Source organism: Trichoderma aggressivum (genome assembly GCF_033847375.1).
Source record: "Trichoderma aggressivum f. europaeum strain CBS 100526 chromosome Unknown scaffold_015, whole genome shotgun sequence".
Lineage (NCBI taxonomy): Eukaryota > Fungi > Ascomycota > Sordariomycetes > Hypocreales > Hypocreaceae > Trichoderma > Trichoderma aggressivum.
This window is the reverse complement of record NW_026946381.1, coordinates 372,529-391,695: the sequence shown is the minus strand read 5'-3', so window position 1 is coordinate 391,695 and position 19,167 is coordinate 372,529. Positions and strand designations below refer to the sequence as shown.

At 51.2% G+C, this 19,167-nt stretch overlaps 3 protein-coding genes across 3 annotated transcripts; 2 read left to right on the top strand and 1 right to left on the bottom strand.

The window, feature by feature from the left end:
• Positions 1 to 15: 15 nt before the first annotated feature.
• Triagg1_4733 (uncharacterized protein) lies at positions 16 to 3,751 on the top strand (the record flags this gene model as incomplete). Its single annotated transcript, XM_062899169.1, has 4 exons — positions 16 to 32; positions 87 to 205; positions 274 to 3,470; positions 3,551 to 3,751. 4 exons carry the CDS (start codon positions 16 to 18, stop codon positions 3,749 to 3,751), a joined length of 3,534 nt encoding a protein of 1,177 aa, XP_062756313.1.
• Positions 3,752 to 9,475: 5,724 nt separating this feature from the next.
• Triagg1_4732 (uncharacterized protein) lies at positions 9,476 to 9,853 on the bottom strand (the record flags this gene model as incomplete). Its single annotated transcript, XM_062899168.1, has 1 exon — positions 9,476 to 9,853. The coding sequence occupies one exon, from the start codon at positions 9,851 to 9,853 to the stop codon at positions 9,476 to 9,478; it is 378 nt and encodes a 125-aa protein (XP_062756312.1).
• Positions 9,854 to 13,881: 4,028 nt separating this feature from the next.
• On the top strand, positions 13,882 to 18,726 carry Triagg1_4731 (transcriptional regulator family: C2H2 zinc finger; the record flags this gene model as incomplete). Its single annotated transcript, XM_062899167.1, has 10 exons — positions 13,882 to 13,953; positions 14,017 to 14,208; positions 14,262 to 14,341; positions 14,397 to 15,124; positions 15,246 to 15,339; positions 15,758 to 15,846; positions 16,052 to 16,096; positions 16,182 to 16,324; positions 16,392 to 18,239; positions 18,298 to 18,726. The coding sequence occupies 10 exons, from the start codon at positions 13,882 to 13,884 to the stop codon at positions 18,724 to 18,726; spliced, it is 3,720 nt and encodes a 1,239-aa protein (XP_062756311.1).
• Positions 18,727 to 19,167: the final 441 nt, after the last annotated feature.

The window sequence follows — 19,167 nt, the reverse complement described above, 5'->3', positions numbered from 1 at the left end:
AGCTGGGAAGAAAACATGAAGTTTGGACGAAAGTGAGTTGCTCGGGGTCAATTGGAGGCATTCACTGAAACGGCCCTCTTCCAAAGCCTTCCGCGAAACCAAGTCCCTGAATGGGCCGGCGCCTATATCAACTACAAGGGCCTCAAGAAAATCGTCAAGGCCGCCGCCGAGAAAGCCCGGAATGGCAAAACCGTAGATCCAGCAGGTGGGCTGCCTTGAACGCTACTCTCCCTTGTTGAGGCCGAGCCTCCTCCCTAACTCATTCCCACGCAGAGCTTTCCTTTGCCCTCGACCGTAATCTTGAAGATGTCGACTCCTTTTATAATAAAAAGTACGCCGAGGCTTGCCGACGCGTCAACCTTTTACAGAATCGCTATGGACGCGTGCCCGATGTCGTCGCGACCCTGGACCAGGACGAGATTGAGGAGGTCATGGGTGCGCTCTTGGAGCTGAGAAGCCAGTTGAGAAACCTGCAGTGGTTTGGTGAAATAAACCGCAAGGGGTTTGTCAAGATCACGAAAAAGGCCGACAAGAAGGTGCCCGGAATCGCCTCTCAGCACAGATACATCTCAACAAAGGTTGATCCAAAGCCTTTTGCGCGGGATGGAAACGTCGTCAGACTTCTCAGCGAGATCAACCGGTGGCTTTCGGTGTTGGGAGACGCGCAGAACATAGATGATTCCACGTCAGAGCGGTCTACTCATTCCCTCGGTAGATCCTCTGCCAGGGTATATCTTCATATGCCACAGGGCCAGCTCGATACTCTGGAGCAGGCTGTCCGCAGCAATGACGTTGAGTCGCTGAAATCCGGATTGGCTGATGCTCATGTCGTCTCGTCAGAGACTTCGTCACAGCCATTGTTGCTCAATCTCTTGCAACGGTCGATTTCGGGAAGATCCCGGGCCTGTATTGCATATCTTTTGCAACATATCAAAGATCTCGATGAGCCAGAAGACATCAATGGACGGAATTGCATCCACCGCCTAGTCATTCACATTGGCCGCACCAAATCTGCGCCCACAAACGAGGACGCCAATACGTACCCCGTTCCTGTTGGCACACATTTCAACAACAGGCATCTGCAGCCTGCTGTCTCCTCTGCTGTCCAAGTCAAGGAAATAAACAAGCACGAATCCGCTCTGCTCGGAAAGGACGATGAAGCTGTGCAGATCCTTGAATATCTGTTTGACAATATGTCTGAAAACCAGCGAGCCGCTCTGAAGAGCCCTGACACCTTTGGCCGGCTACCGCTGCACTATGCTGCCCAGTTTGGATTCGTTGTTGTGTGCCAAATTATCATGGCCAGGATGCAGCAGTGGAATCAATTTGACGTCAAAGACGGAATCGATGCCCCTGAGTGGCAGGACAGTGATGGATATGCGCCGCTCCATCTCAGCGTCATCGGCGGCCATCCTCTGACCACCCAGGCTCTACTCCAGGGCGAAAATTGGCAGGGCAGCAGTGAGGCCAAGCCGGAAATCCGAAAGACGGTTGCCAAGTCTGGCGCCGTCCTTGCGCTTGCTACCAAATCCAACTACACTGTTATTGTCAAGATGCTTGTCGATGCGGGTGTGAATGTTAACTGGACCGACAAGACGGGCGAGACGGCTCTCCACGTTGCCGCCAGGTTTGGGCATGATGAGTGTGCTCGTGTCATCCTGGAGAGCAAGTTGCAAAAGGCCGATGTGGAAATCACAGAGAAGTCCTATGCCTGGACCCCTTTGCACGTCGCTGCGGTTGACGGCTCCCTCTCTGTTGTCAACTTGCTCATCGATGCTGGGGCGGATATCACCAAGCCAGATGCATCTGGCTGGACAGCCACTGAGCATGCCTCTTTGCGTGGTCATATGCAGATCGCGAGGCTTCTCGCGGCTCATACTGACGAATCAGAGGCGGCTGTCAGAGCCGTGACTGCATCTCCACCATTGAACCCTACAGAGATCTCATCTTCCATTGACGGCCGTCGTTCGAATGAATCTCCACCGGCGCCGCGACCAGCTGAACTTGTCAAGACGTTTGGTCATCGTTATCTGACCAATGAAAGCCTGGTCTTGGTTAGCCTTGGATCTATGGATATTCGAAAGAAGCTTGATGCGGTAACTCTTGATAGCGTTCCTCTGGCAGAGGCACACAACACGCAGCTTGATACAGCTTTGTCCGTCGTAGTGACCGCCAACGGGGCTCAGGGAGAATCAACTATTATTGATCTTCCGGTCCACGAGCATATTGCTACCGAGCCGATCGTCTTTACAACTCGAGACGCATCCAAGGTCAAGCTTCTCTTCGACATTGTCCCAACTTATTCTGGAAACAATAAGAACAAGATCGGCCGTGCCGTGGCCCTTATGTCGTCTGTCAAGCCATCACTTGGCACTGGCCGTATGAATCTGCAAGGCGACTTGTGTGTGCCCATTATGAATAGCAGCTTGGAGGTTATTGGAACAGTCAACTTCAACTTTTTGGTTATTACACCCTTCTATCACCCTAACATGGAGATTACTTCCAGACAGACGTACTGGAAAAAGCTGTCGTCCACCATGCTCATTGGTCATCGAGGTCTCGGAAAAAACATTACCTCCAACAAATCCCTTCAGCTCGGCGAGAACACTTTGCCGTCTTTCATTGCTGCGGCTAATCTGGGAGCTCAGTATGTCGAGTTTGATGTGCAGCTCACCAAAGATCATGTCCCAGTCATCTACCACGACTTTCTCGTCAGCGAAACTGGCATCGATGCTCCTGTTCACACGCTCACCTTGGAGCAGTTCTTGCACATCAACCCGGATGGTAGGAGAAACAACAGCAACCGCAAAAACAGCCCAGCCCACAGCGGAAAATCGACTGTTGGCCGGACGCGCAGCAACAGCTTTACCCCACAGCGGTCACAGTCCATGGGCTACGCCGGTTCCGGTTTACAACAGGAGATGGAGGAGCGCATGAAACACACTAGAGACTTCAAAGAGAAGGGATACAAGGCCAACTCCCGAGGCAACTTTATTCAGGCGCCTTTTGCGACATTGGAAGACTTGTTCCGAAAGCTACCGGAACATATCGGTTTCAACATTGAAATGAAGTATCCCATGCTCCATGAAAGCGAGGAACACGAGATGGATACGTATGCGGTGGAACTAAACTCCTTCTGCGACACCGTGCTCTCCAAAGTCTACGACCTGGCGGGGGAGCGCCACATCATCTTCAGCTCCTTCAACCCGGATATTTGTTTGTGTCTCAGCTTCAAGCAACCCTCCATTCCGATTCTGTTCCTGACAGATGCCGGCGTCTCCCCTGTCGGAGATGTCCGAGCCTCATCGCTGCAGGAGGCCATCCGCTTCGCTAGCCGCTGGAACCTCCTCGGCATTGTTTCCGCAGCGGAGCCCCTGATCAACAGCCCCCGCCTCGTGAGGGTTGTGAAGGAGAACGGGTTGGTGTGTGTCAGTTACGGCACGCTTAATAACGACCCGATGATGGTTCAGGTAAGTCTCCGACCGCTGGCAAACGCCACACTATTATAACAATTTCTTTTCGTCGTCGTTCGAACTAACAATCATTGCAGCGTCAGGTCAAAGAAGGCATAGATGCCGTCATTGTAGACAGCGTTTTGGCTATCCGAAAGGGACTCACGAGCGCCGAGACAGCTGTGGAGCAGCAGAAAACAGAAACTTCGACGGAAGAAGAGGTCGTGGCTATTGCACAGCCCATCACAGAACAACTGCAGAACTTCAGCCTTACGGCGAGCACACCAGTCTCTGGTTAGACATGTTTGGAAAGATGAAGGGTTACCTAGGGGTTGTTGTCGTTTTGGCATTTCTCGATGGTTGTTGTTGCAGCTGAGACCTGAAACCGGCTTCGGCGAACCCCATGCTTGGCTTTAGAACACTTTGGTTTGTTTTCTTTGTTTTTTTGTGTCATGTGCTTGGAATCATTTCAGATTTGGGATGATAGAGTTTAAGCGATGGTAGAGATGGCCTTGATGGCCGAAACGAAAAAAAGATGATAGATAGAATAAGGATACAGATTTTTTGTTGTTGTTGCTTCCATACTCTTGCTCACCACATCATCAACATGTTAATTCCAGTCATCAATATCTAGCCCCCAAACATTGTAATCCGGGTTAATTAGTAGCGAAAAAGCTATATTACGGACTTAAATCATCATCTACCCGTTTAACGTGTATAAGACGGAACGACAACACCTAATTATAGGTACACCTTTCTCCCAATCCAGCAGTTGAAACAAGGCATCCTGCATAATACCATCACAGACAAATAACAAGTGCCCGCTGGTAATCCCAAACGAACCATCAAGGTCAGCGTTACCGGATGACTGGGAAAGCAAAAAAGCAAAAAAAGGCACAAAAAAAAAGAGCTCACGGACGTCTGCTCCTCTCTTATTTCCCCTCACCAAAAAAATAATCCCTGGCAATATCAATGCAGATGCAGCGCATTGATATCGCCGTCCAAGCATCGGGATGCGACTCCAAAAAAGTCAAAACTCGGGGGGTGTTGTCAGACAAGACAAGACTGAACATTTTCTGCCTCCCAAGCTCGACTTAGCATGAAACGCCCATCCTTGGCTTCTGACTCGCTACGACGATGAACAGCCAAAACCCCGCGCTTTCTATCAATATCCCAGTGCCCTGTCCTGGGAACCAGCAGGGCTTCTCCTCATCCCCCCAAAAGATAGGCGTGAACCGAAGTCCGGCAGGGTAGAAAAAAGAAGAGCTTGCCATCACAAACATCTTCCTCTTTATTGCATAGCGCGGGCCAAACCATGTCGTGAGATGATGCCCATCTTAGACAGGCCCCCCCCCTGGCAGCAGCGTCTCTCGTGGCCCCCAATCTCTCTCTCTCAGTCTCACACACTCACTCTCTCTCTCTCTCTCGCTTACCCCTACCCAGACTCTTGCGCCTCTCTGTCCGGGCTCTGCCAGGGGTCGGCAAATAGCATGCCGGACGAACTTGGTCCAGCCACAGCCTGTTCACTTGTGTGCGTGCGTGTGTGCATGCAGTATTACTGGTACGATTCCTCTGTCTCTCTCGATATGCCTTGTGGAGATCCCCCCTCGATCCCCTGTATGTTGACAGACCGAATGCAACGTTAGGCAAACAAACATGTGGTGGACCTAGACCAAATAGTGGCTTTCCAGCAATACCCAACTTGGGATATTCGTCTGCTTGTGGCTAGAGTGTCAGTATCACGACCTCTGCGTATGACACCAGAGATAACTTATTCATTCATCAGCACTCTGTGGAGATTAGCATTCGCCACCGCAAGGAAAAGTAGGCTCAACAAGATGCTTTCAGCGATCCATAATCTAAGCTTAGGCAAAGCGGGCTGGCGGGAATTCTCCGATCTCAGTGGGGTTATTTTCACCTTTTAACAACGCTGCCTCGCCTAAAGGCTTGAACCCATTCATCACGATGCTGGTTGTCTTTTCTCTCTTCTTGTCGTATGTTGGCCAATGGCAAGAAGTGGTGATCCACGTGCCGCATCTCCCAAGTGTCCACCAGCGCCCTGAACAATAGCTGAGAAACAAATGCGATGGTGATTGAAACATGGAGGCATGTAAATGCCTGCGTAGTAGTGTAGTGAGATCCATGCGTACCTTGGCCAGGTGTCTCACTGTCAAGGCGCTGCATATGCCAGTATATCTGATACGCGAGTATACGTGCAGACGTATCTGGTCAGCTTTCTGACGCTCAAGAAGGGTAATTAACCCGCCGGCGCGTTATTACGGATTGGTAAGTATGGACAACAAATTATCACATCTCCGGCCGAGTTGGAAAACGGGTTTTGTTACTATCCGGTGCTGAAAATTGGCTATTCGCATGCGGTCAGATGAGGCACACTGGCTTTTTTTATACCTGGATAGTAGTTAAAGCTGTTGTCCTGAAATATGTAGAAGAAAGAGAGCGATGTTAGCAGATGTTAGAAAAGGGTGGTGTCTTGCACAAAGCATATGATAGACCAGAGTTGTGAAAATCCTCTCCGACTGCATGGCGTCCCATCATCGTCCATGGCTGCAGTCCAGAGTGTGGAGCAGATCAAGATCTCCTGGCGGCTTTCTCTGCCTCTGATACGGGGTACATGCGCGCTTGTTTTGAAATACAAATCAAGTCAACAGGTCTTGTCAAAGCGTAGGGGCTGAGCCAACCCCTGGTAACACAAGAACGCACTGTTAAAACGCCACGGCTTGGCCATTTTGGAACTCCGTTTTCTTGCCCTTGACAGGCAGGCTCACTGACATCCAGTAAAGACCACTTTCATCGAAGCCTCAACCGGTGTGGACGCATTGGCCCTTGTAACTGGCCTCACCGAGTGGAGACTGCTGCGAGAGTGCAGAGGATCTAGACTTGCCTTGCATGCCCAAGGCAAGGCAGCTCAAGACAATGTCTCTCGACTTTGACAAGACAACGCCAACCGGGTCCCCGGAGCAATGCGTGTTCCTGCAGGCGACACAGGCAGACGAATGAAGTCGTAACATCGGCCGTCTCTAGACAAGCTGAGGTGTAGCACGGCCGATATGATGCTGCGAGGCGAAACGGACATCTAGGCAGCCATCTGATGCGTGTAGACCTGGTTAACGACCGGTGCATTTCGTCACACACGGATGTATGTATCTGCCGACAGTTGGCCAGCAAAAGGTGCTCTTCCGCATCCAGGGCATCCTGGCTTGGGTCTGCTAGCGAAGTAATTGATTCGTCCAGGAAGAATGAGTCGAAAGAACCAGCCATTCTGCCGGACAGCTGGTGGACGGATACGATATACGATCATGAGAAGCTTACTGCAGGGTATCTCCCCTGGCGAGCGTGGTTTCCATCCGTGCAAGTCGTCTGGATAGCTGTCCCCACCGCTGTAGTCTGTCTCTGTCTCCTTACAGACAAATGAAACCGGCTGTATCTGCTCCGATTTCATTGATCAATGTAAGAATGAAGCTGTATCCCGTGCGATGCAAGGTGTCTTGCTTGGTATCAAGGCCGTTGAAAGGCAACAAGTCACAGCCTTCCGAAACAAAGACGACAACCACGCCAAGTGTCTCCAGAGTGCCAATCTTCATCATTCACACATGCATCCACATGTACTACATTTGCCATTTTGCCGCTTTAGAATCAATCTAATGAGCCTCAAGCCCCGATGGTGTCCTGAAGGATGCCGACTTGGCTGAGGCTTGCAAGCTGAGTACACCTGAAATGCCAGATTTGCCGTCTGCATGAGATTCTGTTTCATCGTGTAGTAGTAGGCTGGCGCAAGAGCTTCCCAGCGTAGCCATGCCCCTTGCTCGGGACTCCATTGTAGTCTTGTTATACCGCCGCATTTGATAAAAGAGCATCATGGTTCTCGGATATCTTCGATACGGAAAGCAAGCATCCGGGTTAGAATGGGACGATATGCTTAATTGTCTAATAGGTAGAGCTGGGTTCTCCTGGTCTGTTTGATGGCCATCGGCCATTCCGTAAATGTCTCAGGAATCTGATATCTGGAATGGATGCTGCGCGGGTTTCTCTTCTCTTTTCAGATCCCAAACCGCGCTCCCCTGTTCGGCAGCTCTGCAGGCCCTATAGCTCCATATCATTCGTATTAGCGATATGGATGGGGCGTGATAGAGACGGAAAGTGGGTGATCTGCTGCATCAGTACAGAAACGGTATCCCGTATTCCAAAATCATCATGTGCTTTCATGCAGGCCCTTTACGAAGAGCAGCTACCCTGTCACGCTCGTTGGCATTTCCGGGGAAGTGTAGGCTCGCATACATACATACCCGACTAGTGCTCTCCAATACGAACAAGATATGCGTGTTTCATATCTCTTTCACAACTTGGTATTCCAGAATGCGTCTGATCACTGGGAACATAGCCGATGTTGTAGCTACTACCCTAAACGATACGTTCTTTTGACCTGGAGCAGAAATCAGGGCACCATCCATGCTCGTCAAGGTTGCATTATTGATTTTGAATCCCTAAAGCTTATAGGAGAGGGGAGTGATTGGTTCCTCCATTACCCCAAGAGAATCTTCGGTTAGCAGGTGCTGCTTGTGCTGAAGCGAGGCCCATCCACGAACTCGGAATTGTTTCGGCATGAGTATTATCTTTTCGTATCCCGTATACCTCTGGCAGCGAGGCTATTGCGTTATCTAGATAGCCTAGAGCAAGGGGATGGTTGACTGGCCTGCTTCTCCACAGACAAATCGGCGAGAACGGATGAGTAGCCTTTGCTAGAGAGATGACCGAACGGGATCCACGGTGGCGTCGTTCGGAGACAAAGCAGTCAGCAGTCTAAACGTCAAGAATAGCAATGCTTCTCTATTAGTCCCCGACTCCTCATCGTAATGGTTGCCCTGGGCATCCTGAAGTGCGACATATTTGGTCCAAGCGGGACTGGATTCGGCGTCCGGGATGGCTGGGCATGGAGATAAAGACGCAGCGGTATTGCAAAGATCCGCAGGGAAGACGAGGGGAAGCTTCTTTTTCGTGAGGCATCGGCTCCGCCAATGACCAATCTGAGTATCCTTGCGTATCTTAAAAAGGCATGTGAGGCGGTAGCAGCACACTAAGTTGACATCCTTCGTATGCCGGCCGCCCTTTGGGCCTGTTGTTCTTGTACAGGCATTTGCGGCAGAGGATGATACGGGTAGTGGGCACAAGCAGTTGCTGCTGACCACCACTTCACATGGTAGCCGCAACGGGTTCTATTGTTGGCTTTAGCGTCTCTGAGACGGTCGTTGGCAAGTCTGGGGATCGATCTAGCTGGCGTTCAGATCCTCCACGTGGGCAACGGCCGTCTTCGGTCCGGTGGTTCTACTCGTCAACTTCCCCCGGAGCGGCAGTTATACGCATCATCAGTGTTCAGACCGCTGATTATGCTTGTATCATCATTTTGAAGCAGCATTGGTCATTCTTGGAGCATTCCGTAAACCAATGCCGCAATCCTAATGCCCGTAAAGGTCTACCGTCTGGCAAGTGATTGTGCGTCGCATTGTAGGAGCCGTGTGAAACGCTCATGCTTTTAGCTATTCCTAGGACAATAGATGACGTCGGGGCTAGTGCCTTATGCGACCACGGGCACGAAGCTCGCAATCCTCTTCGATCAAGAGTGCACTGATGCTTTAGCAGATCGATAGACTCATCTCGGGGGGCTAAATTTCCCCGTGCCCGCAGGAGTGATGCGAATATTGGCCAAGTAATAACAGAACGTGTATGTGACCAGCAGGTCAGCACTGCGTCTGCCGGTGCATGTTCGTTTAACCCTATCTGTAAAGAAAACATTGATGAATACCGGCTGGTCGTTTATTCCCGTCTGTCTTGCAAGCCGTTTGGAGGAGTTTGTAGTATATCCTACCAGCCCTGTTGGGTAGGGCCAAGAATGGGTTGCTGCCCCGGGAATTGGTCCCCGGGTGGCTTTGGTCGAATGGCATTCTTGGCTCGAGATTGAACCCCTGCAAAGAGCTAATGCAATAATTGAGCAATTATAGACATGGATTCTAGGCTTCTCCCCACCTTTGCCCTGGTCGAGAACTCCTCCAGCCTCTCAGACCTGAGGCGATGGGGTTATGTGCCTCACGAGGGTGGTATCGGCGCAACAGTGATTGCGTGCACTGGGAATTGGGCGCTGGAGGGGTGAGACGCACATCTGTGTGTCGACTGAGCGGCTTCGAGAATTCCGCAGTACTGTACTCCGTAATCCAAGGCCGCTTGCGGACTGTTCCGTCCTTTCCTGGGTCCTTGTTCGGGGTGCTGACCTTGCAGCAGCGGTGCGGTGCAGTGCGGTGCAGAGCAGAGCAGAGCAGAGCAGTGGCCGCGGGCGAGACAGAGCCAACCTTGCTCGTCGGGAATCTAAGCGCACGGTTTGCCGCGAGCATGGCAAGGTGTCAGTTGCCCCGTGCGCGAAGCCATCTACAGGCATCATGGAGAGGAGAGAGGAGTCGTTATCCTGTCCACCAGACCTGTATATACCAGCACGGAGGAATACCACGCGAGAGTCGCCCTGTCCATGTCCTTGTCGGCCCAGCATCTTTCCTTGCCCGCCACGCGAGTGATGGCTTGCTAGTCGGTAGAACGGGAGCTGGGTATGGGATAAAGTTGCTGCTGTGATGTGATGTGATGCCGTTGCCTGGGGCCCGCGCAGGCGATGATGCAAAATGCAAATACCGACCCGGCAAAGGCAGGGTTTGCGATGGATACTACTATAGGTAGGTACGAGTATGGGAACGAGGACTCAGGTGACGATAAGTCTCCTAGGCTACGAATCATGTGCGATAAGGCATCCAACCTGCGTCTTTGCACGTGGACATATCCTAATGTACCTACACCTGCTAAGGTATAGTAGCGTTGGAACCTCGTACCGACCTACTATAGCCCGTTTGTGAGTGAGATTGTGAGATTACCACGGTCTCGGCCTGGGTTGTAGGCGCAAGTCTTTCCATTTCCCAGCTCCAGCGTATCAAAAGCGCCCCGAGGGAACAAGATGGTGTGGCTACATCCAGAAGGCCAGTATGAGCAGGTTCAGGTAGCCCAGATTACAGCCCGCAAGCCAAGCTCACGCCTCCTCAACCCTGTCCGGAAGTCTGATATAGCCTATTGAGATATGGATGTACTGCTATAAAGTCCTGGATTGCATCTGCCGGCCGCCTGCTTGTAGGGATATCTAAAGTCCGAAGGAGTAAGGCCCAGCACAATATGCTTGATGGCGATCCCCCATTTTGCGCAATAACCGCGGTGGAGTAGGTTTCTTCGCCCTTCCTGACCTTGCACTTACCAGGTTACCATGCCCATTATAACACCCTGTCCCACGTGTGCCCTGAGGTAGCGGCTGGATTGGGGTTTATCAAACCGGCATTCCCGCAACTGTAGGCCATTCGAGCTCTGCGTTTCATGTTTGATATCAAGAATCAGGTCGGAAAGACCAGGAGCTAACTGAGGCGGGAACTCTTCAAGCGCAACATTAGGACCGGATCGTCTAGTCCCAGGTGTAAACAAGCAAGACATGGCAACTCGACGATAAACACAGTGGCAAGGATTCATGTAATTGGGTGTTGTTCTAATTCGTTGTGGTGTCTAATAATTCCGCGGAATATTATCATGGTGGTGGTGAAGTGATTCCACCGCATGCATGAATCTTACACGCACTCACTCTCCTTTCTACCATGTATGAGCGAAACCTGAAACTTTGGCCACAAGCAAAATTGGATGATGGATGGAGTTTAATTATTAGAGATTGATCATTCCACACGTATATCTGCATGTGATGTTTGACCATTACGCTTGGCCTCACAAGAGGAGGTAGGTAGGGTATGATAGTAAGGCAAGTAGTTGTCTTCTAGAACCTACACCTATACTCTTGTCCCAGGCAACAAGAAGCAAAAGTACCATTGAGTGCAATTACACACCTTGAAGGTGGTACCTACCTACCGTCTGCAGGTACTTGCTTTTGGGGCTGGCTGCACTGCACAGGCCGTAAGTCTTGAAGCCTCACCATGAGCTGCATCGCATCATCTGGAACACAAAGATCCACGTCCAACCACGGCCAACCTCGGGTCTGTCCCGAGTGGGTTGGCGTGGCATCTGGTCCTGGCCTAAATTTTAGCGGCAGATCAAGCGTAAATTCCAGTGCAGGCACTTCTGGGCAAGCTGTAGGGCCTAGACGCATAGATAGGTACGTAGATCTATGCTCTTATGGCGCAACATGCAGCTACCGTGTGTTTCACCCCACCCCCACGATCCCCTGTCAACTGTTTACTTGTGCTTCTTCTCGCGCCAATTACAGGCGGCGATCCCTACACCAGGCAATCAATCCTCCTCACCCAAGAGCCGCTCCCCGCAAAATCGCATCTCGCGAGTCACACGCAACCTGCGGTTTTGATGGAAGGCTGAGGAATTGATGGCGTCTCTTGCAAGGCTGATACGGAACACGGTCTGGCAAAATACCTACCCATTCTCTCTCTCTCTCTCTCTCTCTCTCTCTCTCTCTCTCTCTCTCATATATATATATACGTTCGAAACGACGCACAGCTCTGTCTTCTCGCGATAGCAGTAGGAGCCCGTACCTGCATGTCATACCGTGTCAGCACAGCCTGCCATTGATGCATTTCTTGCTTCACACTCGTCTCCACATCCACTGTTACTTTTCTCTTCTTCTCACCCTCCAGACTTTCATCCCTTCTCCTGGTCCTTGCGCTGGTGATCCTCACAGCTGAGCCCACTCTCGAGGTGCGGCATACACCCGCAAGCCCGGATGCAATGTATATCCACCAAGCAAGTGATGGTGATGTTACCGCGCAGACAACCTCGACGATGAAAACAAATTGAAAGTTGCATTCGAAGGAATCAATGGGATTTGCTATTGCTCAGTCAGCAAGGGAGTTGCGCCTGGAGACGCTTCCTCATCCTTCTCGGCCCGCCCAGACCGGCCAGCTTAGCAAAATCAACCGCGCGCAACAACTGCCCCCCATGTCCTCCAGTGTGGTATTTTCCTGGGAGAGCCCCCATCGTCTGCCCTACCTTTGCGTGGCAAAACGTCTCCATTTGTCTTTGACGGATTATGGGCCACTCGGCAAGAGTCAGGTGAGCTCCGTTCTGAGCTTGGCCGCCCTCCCTCTGGTCCTGACTATTCCCCGTGCCTCATGATGAAACGGCTGCACGACCCTCAGGCCTCGCTCTCACCAGGTGCCTCTCTAGACTCGATCGAGAGAGATTCCATGGCCCATGTGCTTGAGCACAGCCAGTCCACAGTTGCTTTATCCGCCCTAAAATAGTTCCGGTCGGTTTCTTTCCACATGGCTAATTGAGACGGTTCCAAAACAGACATGGGGGTTTGTTTGCTCGTCGTCTCGTGCTCAACCCCTGCTCAACACTACACTGGTACATTGCTCCATCACCACCACTCCCAGTGTACATGAGATTACACCCCGAGCATACAAGCTTTGCCTAACTTGGCTCCCCAGAGGAGTGGCCACCACCGCTGATCCCGCAGTGCCATCCAATGCGGTGCATGCCGAATCCCTGCCCCGGTCGTCGTATCACGTAGGCAGCTAGCTGGATCCCGACTCAACTCACAGGTCTTTGGTTCCTGTCAAAAGATATATATACAGATGGCATCACTTTTCTCCTCTGGTCTGCATCGTGGCTTTGCCGAGCACCGACAGCTTTACCTGCCATTGATGCAACTCGGGAAAAGACACGACGAATACACAGCAATCATCTCATACATTCATTCTCTTTCTTGGCTCTGCTACTCAAGCTGGGGCCATCCTATCGCCACTCCTTGCTTTCAGCTGATCAATACTCAACACTCTGAAATTTTGATTGCTTGTCCTACCGGATTCTACCCAGGCCGCCATCATCCACTCCCTTCCTAGCATATGTTACACAGCGTCTTTGGAACTATATTTTCCATTAAGACATCCATAGCGTCACTCGGCAGCCTCGTTTGATTCCGCGGGACCAATGGGCTAAGATCTTCCCACTTCTTACAGCTTGCCTTGACCACTTCCTGGACCACAAATCTCACTCTTAAGCCACTCATACCTCGCTGCCGCAACTCGGGATCCGCAATTAGACGGTGTGAAAGCCACCGGTATCTTGCATCCCAGCTGCACTCTATTTGATCAATATCCTGTTGGATAATTAAGCTGTGCGACTCTTCTGAGAATAAGAGTACCCACGGTGATATATATACAACCCTCGGGGCGCGCTCGTCCAAGTCAAATTTCAACTCCTGCCAACTACCGCCATTCTCATCAATTAATCCCAAGCACATCGTATTCATTCCTTTTATTCATTCCTTTTCACAAACGCCATCACTTATAAGCGTCTGTGATCTTACCAGCTGTTAAGCATATCAATCTTCTTGATAATACAAGAGTCCTGTTTGAAAGGCAATATGTCGCAAATGATGTTCAAGGGATTTACAGATGGGCCTGATCTGAGGCCGTTTGCCTGCGATTGGGAGTCCTGTAACAAGGTATGGATAGCAATTGGTCACCATAACACAGCCATTCTTTCACGCAAGCTGACACATTAAAAGGACTTCAAACGCAGATCGGACCTGACAAGGCACTACAAGATTCACACGAATGAGCGGCCACATCCGTGTACAGCCCCTGGCTGCGAAAAGCGATTCATCCAACGCAGTGCTCTCGCTGTACACACTCGAACGCACACCGGCGAGAAGCCGCACAAGTGCAAATACCCTGGTTGCATAAAGAGGTTCTCAGATGTAGGTTATCTGCAAAGGCACCCACCGGGACAGGAAATTAATACTGTGAATAGTCGTCAAGCCTTGCTAGACACCGCCACGTACACACTGGGAGTCGTAGTCGCAGATGCGCACACATCGACTGCCCGAAGAGGTATGAATACTTTTGATCCCCTATTAGATTGAGGTGGCCTAACTGACCAAATTAGCTTTTGTCGTAATAAGCTCGCTGTCAGGCAGAGGGAGCACTCTCAACAGCGTGATTATTTCGGACAAATCGATTGCATCTCTGATTCGGAGTCCAGCCGTTCGTCATCTATGCCAGCCCAGCCATCCACTCCGCAGCCTCTTCATGGCATCACCGCCCACCACATCTCAGCTTTACACGGAAACATATTCCAACCCACCCCGCCTGCTTCCGATCTCGATGGCCAGGTACACATCTGTTGCATCGATGAGCCATTTGACTCCCCTCACGCCGCTACAGACGAGCTGCAAGACATCACTACACTGCACCGATTCAGCAGCATGCCTCTGTATGGCATTGGGCAAGGCAATTCCCATATTGAGACGATGAACTTGGACGACCAGTATACTGGATCGATCGGGCAATCCGCACTGGATCTGTCGTACCCGTCCCTGGGTCTTAGTACCAATTCACACAACAGTCCTACCAGCATCCAGTCAACTTCCAGCCATGGCGCCTTGTCACAAAAGAACTATCACAAGTATCTGGGACTGCAAAATTCAACATATTCTCTAAAAAACGCAACTTCTCTGGGACAGTCTGCGCCAATAATGACTTACTCTCAACAGTTGGCTCAAGCACGGCAGCAAATGCTTATCCACCCGGGGCAAATTCCAAGCCATATTGTGGGACGATACGGTTCTCCTACATCGGTGAAGTCTGAGCCATGGTATGGCTACGAGACGTATGGTGTGTACAATATATGAGTAGCAACAAGTCCGTTTGGTGTACAAGAAGCAAACACTGCTTCGGCGGGCTTTGGGGGGTGGGCTAGGATCAGCAATTCACTCACTCCCACTGTATCTAATAGTAAATCGGAATGATATAAATGAGGGTCAGGAACACTGGGAGTTTATCACGGGCGGGCTTTTCTTCTTCTTCTTCTTCTGGGAGGCATGGGGGAGGTATTCTACGGAATAATAGCATGGTGCTATGAGGTGGCGGACTGATTGCGTGTACGGATTTTGTATATTGGTAACTCTGTGTATATATATGTAAAGAAAGGCTCTATTTCAACAGCATAAAGCCAAGTATATGAAGCAATCCATCTACGTTGTTTTTTTTTTTTTTTTGAGGTTGACTGAAGCCACCAAATTACCTTGATTAAGCACAGGTACCCCAAAGTCAATACTACAATGATTTCCAAAAACGGATTGGCGGGGACCCGGCCTTTTTCCGTTAGCTTCCATCTCTTTGCTTCTGTCAGGTCAGGTGACACGTCACTTCGTGAAGGTTCGGTAGAAGCTGGCCTGCCGACCATGGCCGATAGAACCCCGATCGTGGCGATTCTCTTCCCATCACTCATACTTGTTGTATATCCAGCCGGCATCATGAGGCCATCGAGATAGAGGTTTTTGCACTCGGAAGTATCCTCGCCCGCGATCAACCATCATCCTTCTACTTGACGATTGGTAGGGGGAGGGATCCAGACTCGTTCTCATTCATTGCTGGACCTGGCCGGCTTCTCGATAGCGCCAGGCCTTGGCCCGGCAGGCTGCTGCTCCACGTCATACGATAGGACGGCATTGACTATCCTTGCATCCTCCCGTCTCGAATTTCCTCTCTCTTGTCATCGCGGGGCTTGACATTCGACATCCGACCTTCGCCTTGAGATAGGCGGCGTCACTCGCGGCGATGGCGTTCCACGGTGGCTTGCTGCCTGTAAGTACCTGTCCAGGTCCCTTGGACGCATGAATTCCGAAAACCGAGGCCACATGCTGATGGAAACTTGAACAGTCAATGGCAGCGGCCGCAGCGGACACCTTACCTTCCATCACCAACACTCTCATGAGGCCTTGGCGACCTTCCTCGGTGCCGCGCCAGCAAACCGATGCTGCTATTGAAGCCGAGACTGCGCGAACCAGTTCCGTGGCCGAAGCGACAGAAAAGGTGGGAATACCTCTTTTAGACCATTTCTAATGACTTGCATTGTTGACTTTGATGATAATTCTTTCAGTCGGCGCGAACCCTGCTACCCGATTTTCTTCAGCAAGCACCACTGCACGTACCAAAGGCCATTACGTCTAGCGCGATGATACCGACCAACGTCCGCACTTCAGTCTCTGGACTGGGCCGGGTTGGGTTGCTCGCAGCGAACCCTATCCTCCGAAGGCCTTACTTTCAACCTGTTAATACCGTCTCGTCTCCCCTTGTCAGCCTGTTTATGCGACCAACTCCCGCCGTCTCGACCCCGCTACGCGCAATGTCCACGACCCGGATTCTCTCCGGAACACTCGGTACACAGCACAGAGGCTTTGGGACGTCCAATGGAATTTCTCGCAGTCAATTAGCTTCCGTCGAAGAATCGGCAAACAGGAACCCCGGAAACGCAAACCTTCAAAATGCCTTTTACCAGCTTCTTTTGAGAGCAAACATGCCTGGCATCCTGGTGGAAAGATATCAAACTGGCCGTTTCGCAACAAACGCAGGCACCGAGGACGCTTACAAGCGGGCTCTGGCCGCTCTTAATAGTGGTACGAGCACCATCGCGACAGCCACAGCCACACCTGGATTTGCACGAGGACAATGGGCAGGAAACGAACAGGCCATTGCGAACGCAGCCCTTAGCGGATCGATGGGCGTCAAGGGAGAACCAATCCACGTTGTCGTGCAAGAGTCAACCCGGTCGCTTGTTTTTCGTTGGGTCAAGTTTTTTGCTACCTTCATTGTCTTCACCTACCTCTGCTTCGCAGCCGTGACAATCCTGATTGAGACGCTGAGCACCTTCAGGCGTGGACCGGGAGCCAAGACCGACTCTGAGGTCAAAGCCGAGAAACAGACGACCCGATTTGACGACGTTCACGGATGCGACGAGGCCAAGGAAGAGCTTCAGGAGGTGGTCGAATTCCTTCGCAACCCCGATAGCTTCTCTGATTTGGGCGCCAAGCTGCCCAAAGGCGTTCTCCTCGTTGGACCCCCTGGTACTGGAAAGACGCTGCTCGCTCGAGCTGTTGCTGGAGAGGCCGGTGTTCCATTCTTCTACATGTCTGGCAGCGAATTCGATGAAATCTTTGTTGGTGTCGGAGCCAAGCGTGTTCGAGAACTATTTGCGGCGGCCAAAGCCAAGTCCCCTGCCATCATCTTCATCGACGAGCTCGACGCTATCGGTGGAAAACGTAACCCAAGGGACCAAGCTCACTCCAAGCAGACTCTTAACCAATTGCTCACGGAACTTGACGGATTCGATACGGATACAAAAATTATCATCATGGCGGCTACCAACTTGCCCAAGTTGCTGGACAAGGCTCTTACCAGACCTGGGCGATTCGATCGACACATCAACGTGGACCTGCCGGATGTTCGTGGGCGTATCGCCATCCTCAAGCATCATGCCAAGAAGATCAGGCTGTCACCGGACGTGGATCTTGATGCTATTGCCGCACGCTCGCCTGGACAATCTGGTGCTGACCTCGAGAACATGCTGAATGTCGCAGCCCTACGCGCTAGCAGAGCAAAGGCCCGCGAGATCTCCAAGCAAGATATTGACTGGGCATTTGACAGAATCACCATGGGCGCCGAGAGAAAGTCGATGGTGGTGACGGAAAAGGAAAAGGAAATGACGGCATACCACGAGGCTGGCCACGCTCTTGTCCAATTGTTCGAAAAGGAAAGCTCCAACCGACTCTACAAGGTCACAATCCTCCCCAAAGGCCCTTCCCTGGGCCACACCGCTCATGTCCCTGCTATGGATAAATACTCGTACACCGCGGCCGAATACATGTCCAACATCCGCGTGCTTCTTGGAGGCAAGATGGCAGAGGAGATGCGATACGGTGACGATAAAGTGACGTCTGGTGTTTCTAATGTAAGTTCACGTATACGTATCGTGAAATGCGAATGCGTGCTAATAAACCGGCTTGCAGGATCTGGAGAGAGCTACTGACCTGAGCTTTATGATGGTCACTCACTTTGGCATGTCCAACGCTTTGGGACCTGTTGAATACGGCAGAAGATATGAGAACCTCAGTTCTGAGACCAAGGCTTTGATTGAGGGTGAAGTCCAGAAAACGCTAAGAAAGTCCTACGAAGATGTGAGAAAGGTTCTGACGGAGAAGCGCAAAGAACTCGACTTGCTGGCTCAGGCATTGGTACAATATGAGACTCTGGATAAAGAGGAGGTTGAGAAGGTCATCCGTGGAGAAAAGCTGCCTGGCCGTACAATCGTGCCCAAAGGACCGCTAACACTACCCATCCCGGATGAGATTCCTCGACCTCCGGGACTGGGAGTGCCCCAGCCGCATCCTCCTGAAACACCAGCTCCCCCGGCTTCTGCTAGGTCATCTGCCACATGAAGACGATGATGAGTTTGATGATGGCCGTGGTAGTTGAGTCATGACGGGTATGACTTGGCGCGGTAAGGCAAAGCGTGGTATGCGATGAAATGACGAATATGGACCTGGATGGGGAGGGACACATAATCCTTCATTTTTATTTGCATGGAGCTTTTTCACTTCGCAGTGGCCAACGGGGTTTGGCTAGCGAGCAAGCCGAAGCGATGTTTTTGACATTCCGGGATCTTTGAAAAGGCGTCATGTTCACAGCCCGGACGACTTATTTCTCATCGCGGTGCACTTCTGGAGGAAGTCTTTTTTCAAACTGGTAAGCGTACCTATTGGTGGGGTCTGGAACGAAATGAAATGCATTTGAGACAGAAATTGGGTCTTGAGAAATGCTGTTGTACTGTATTAAAATCTCTATCTTGTACATTGAATCACCGCTGGATTTTCTGATAC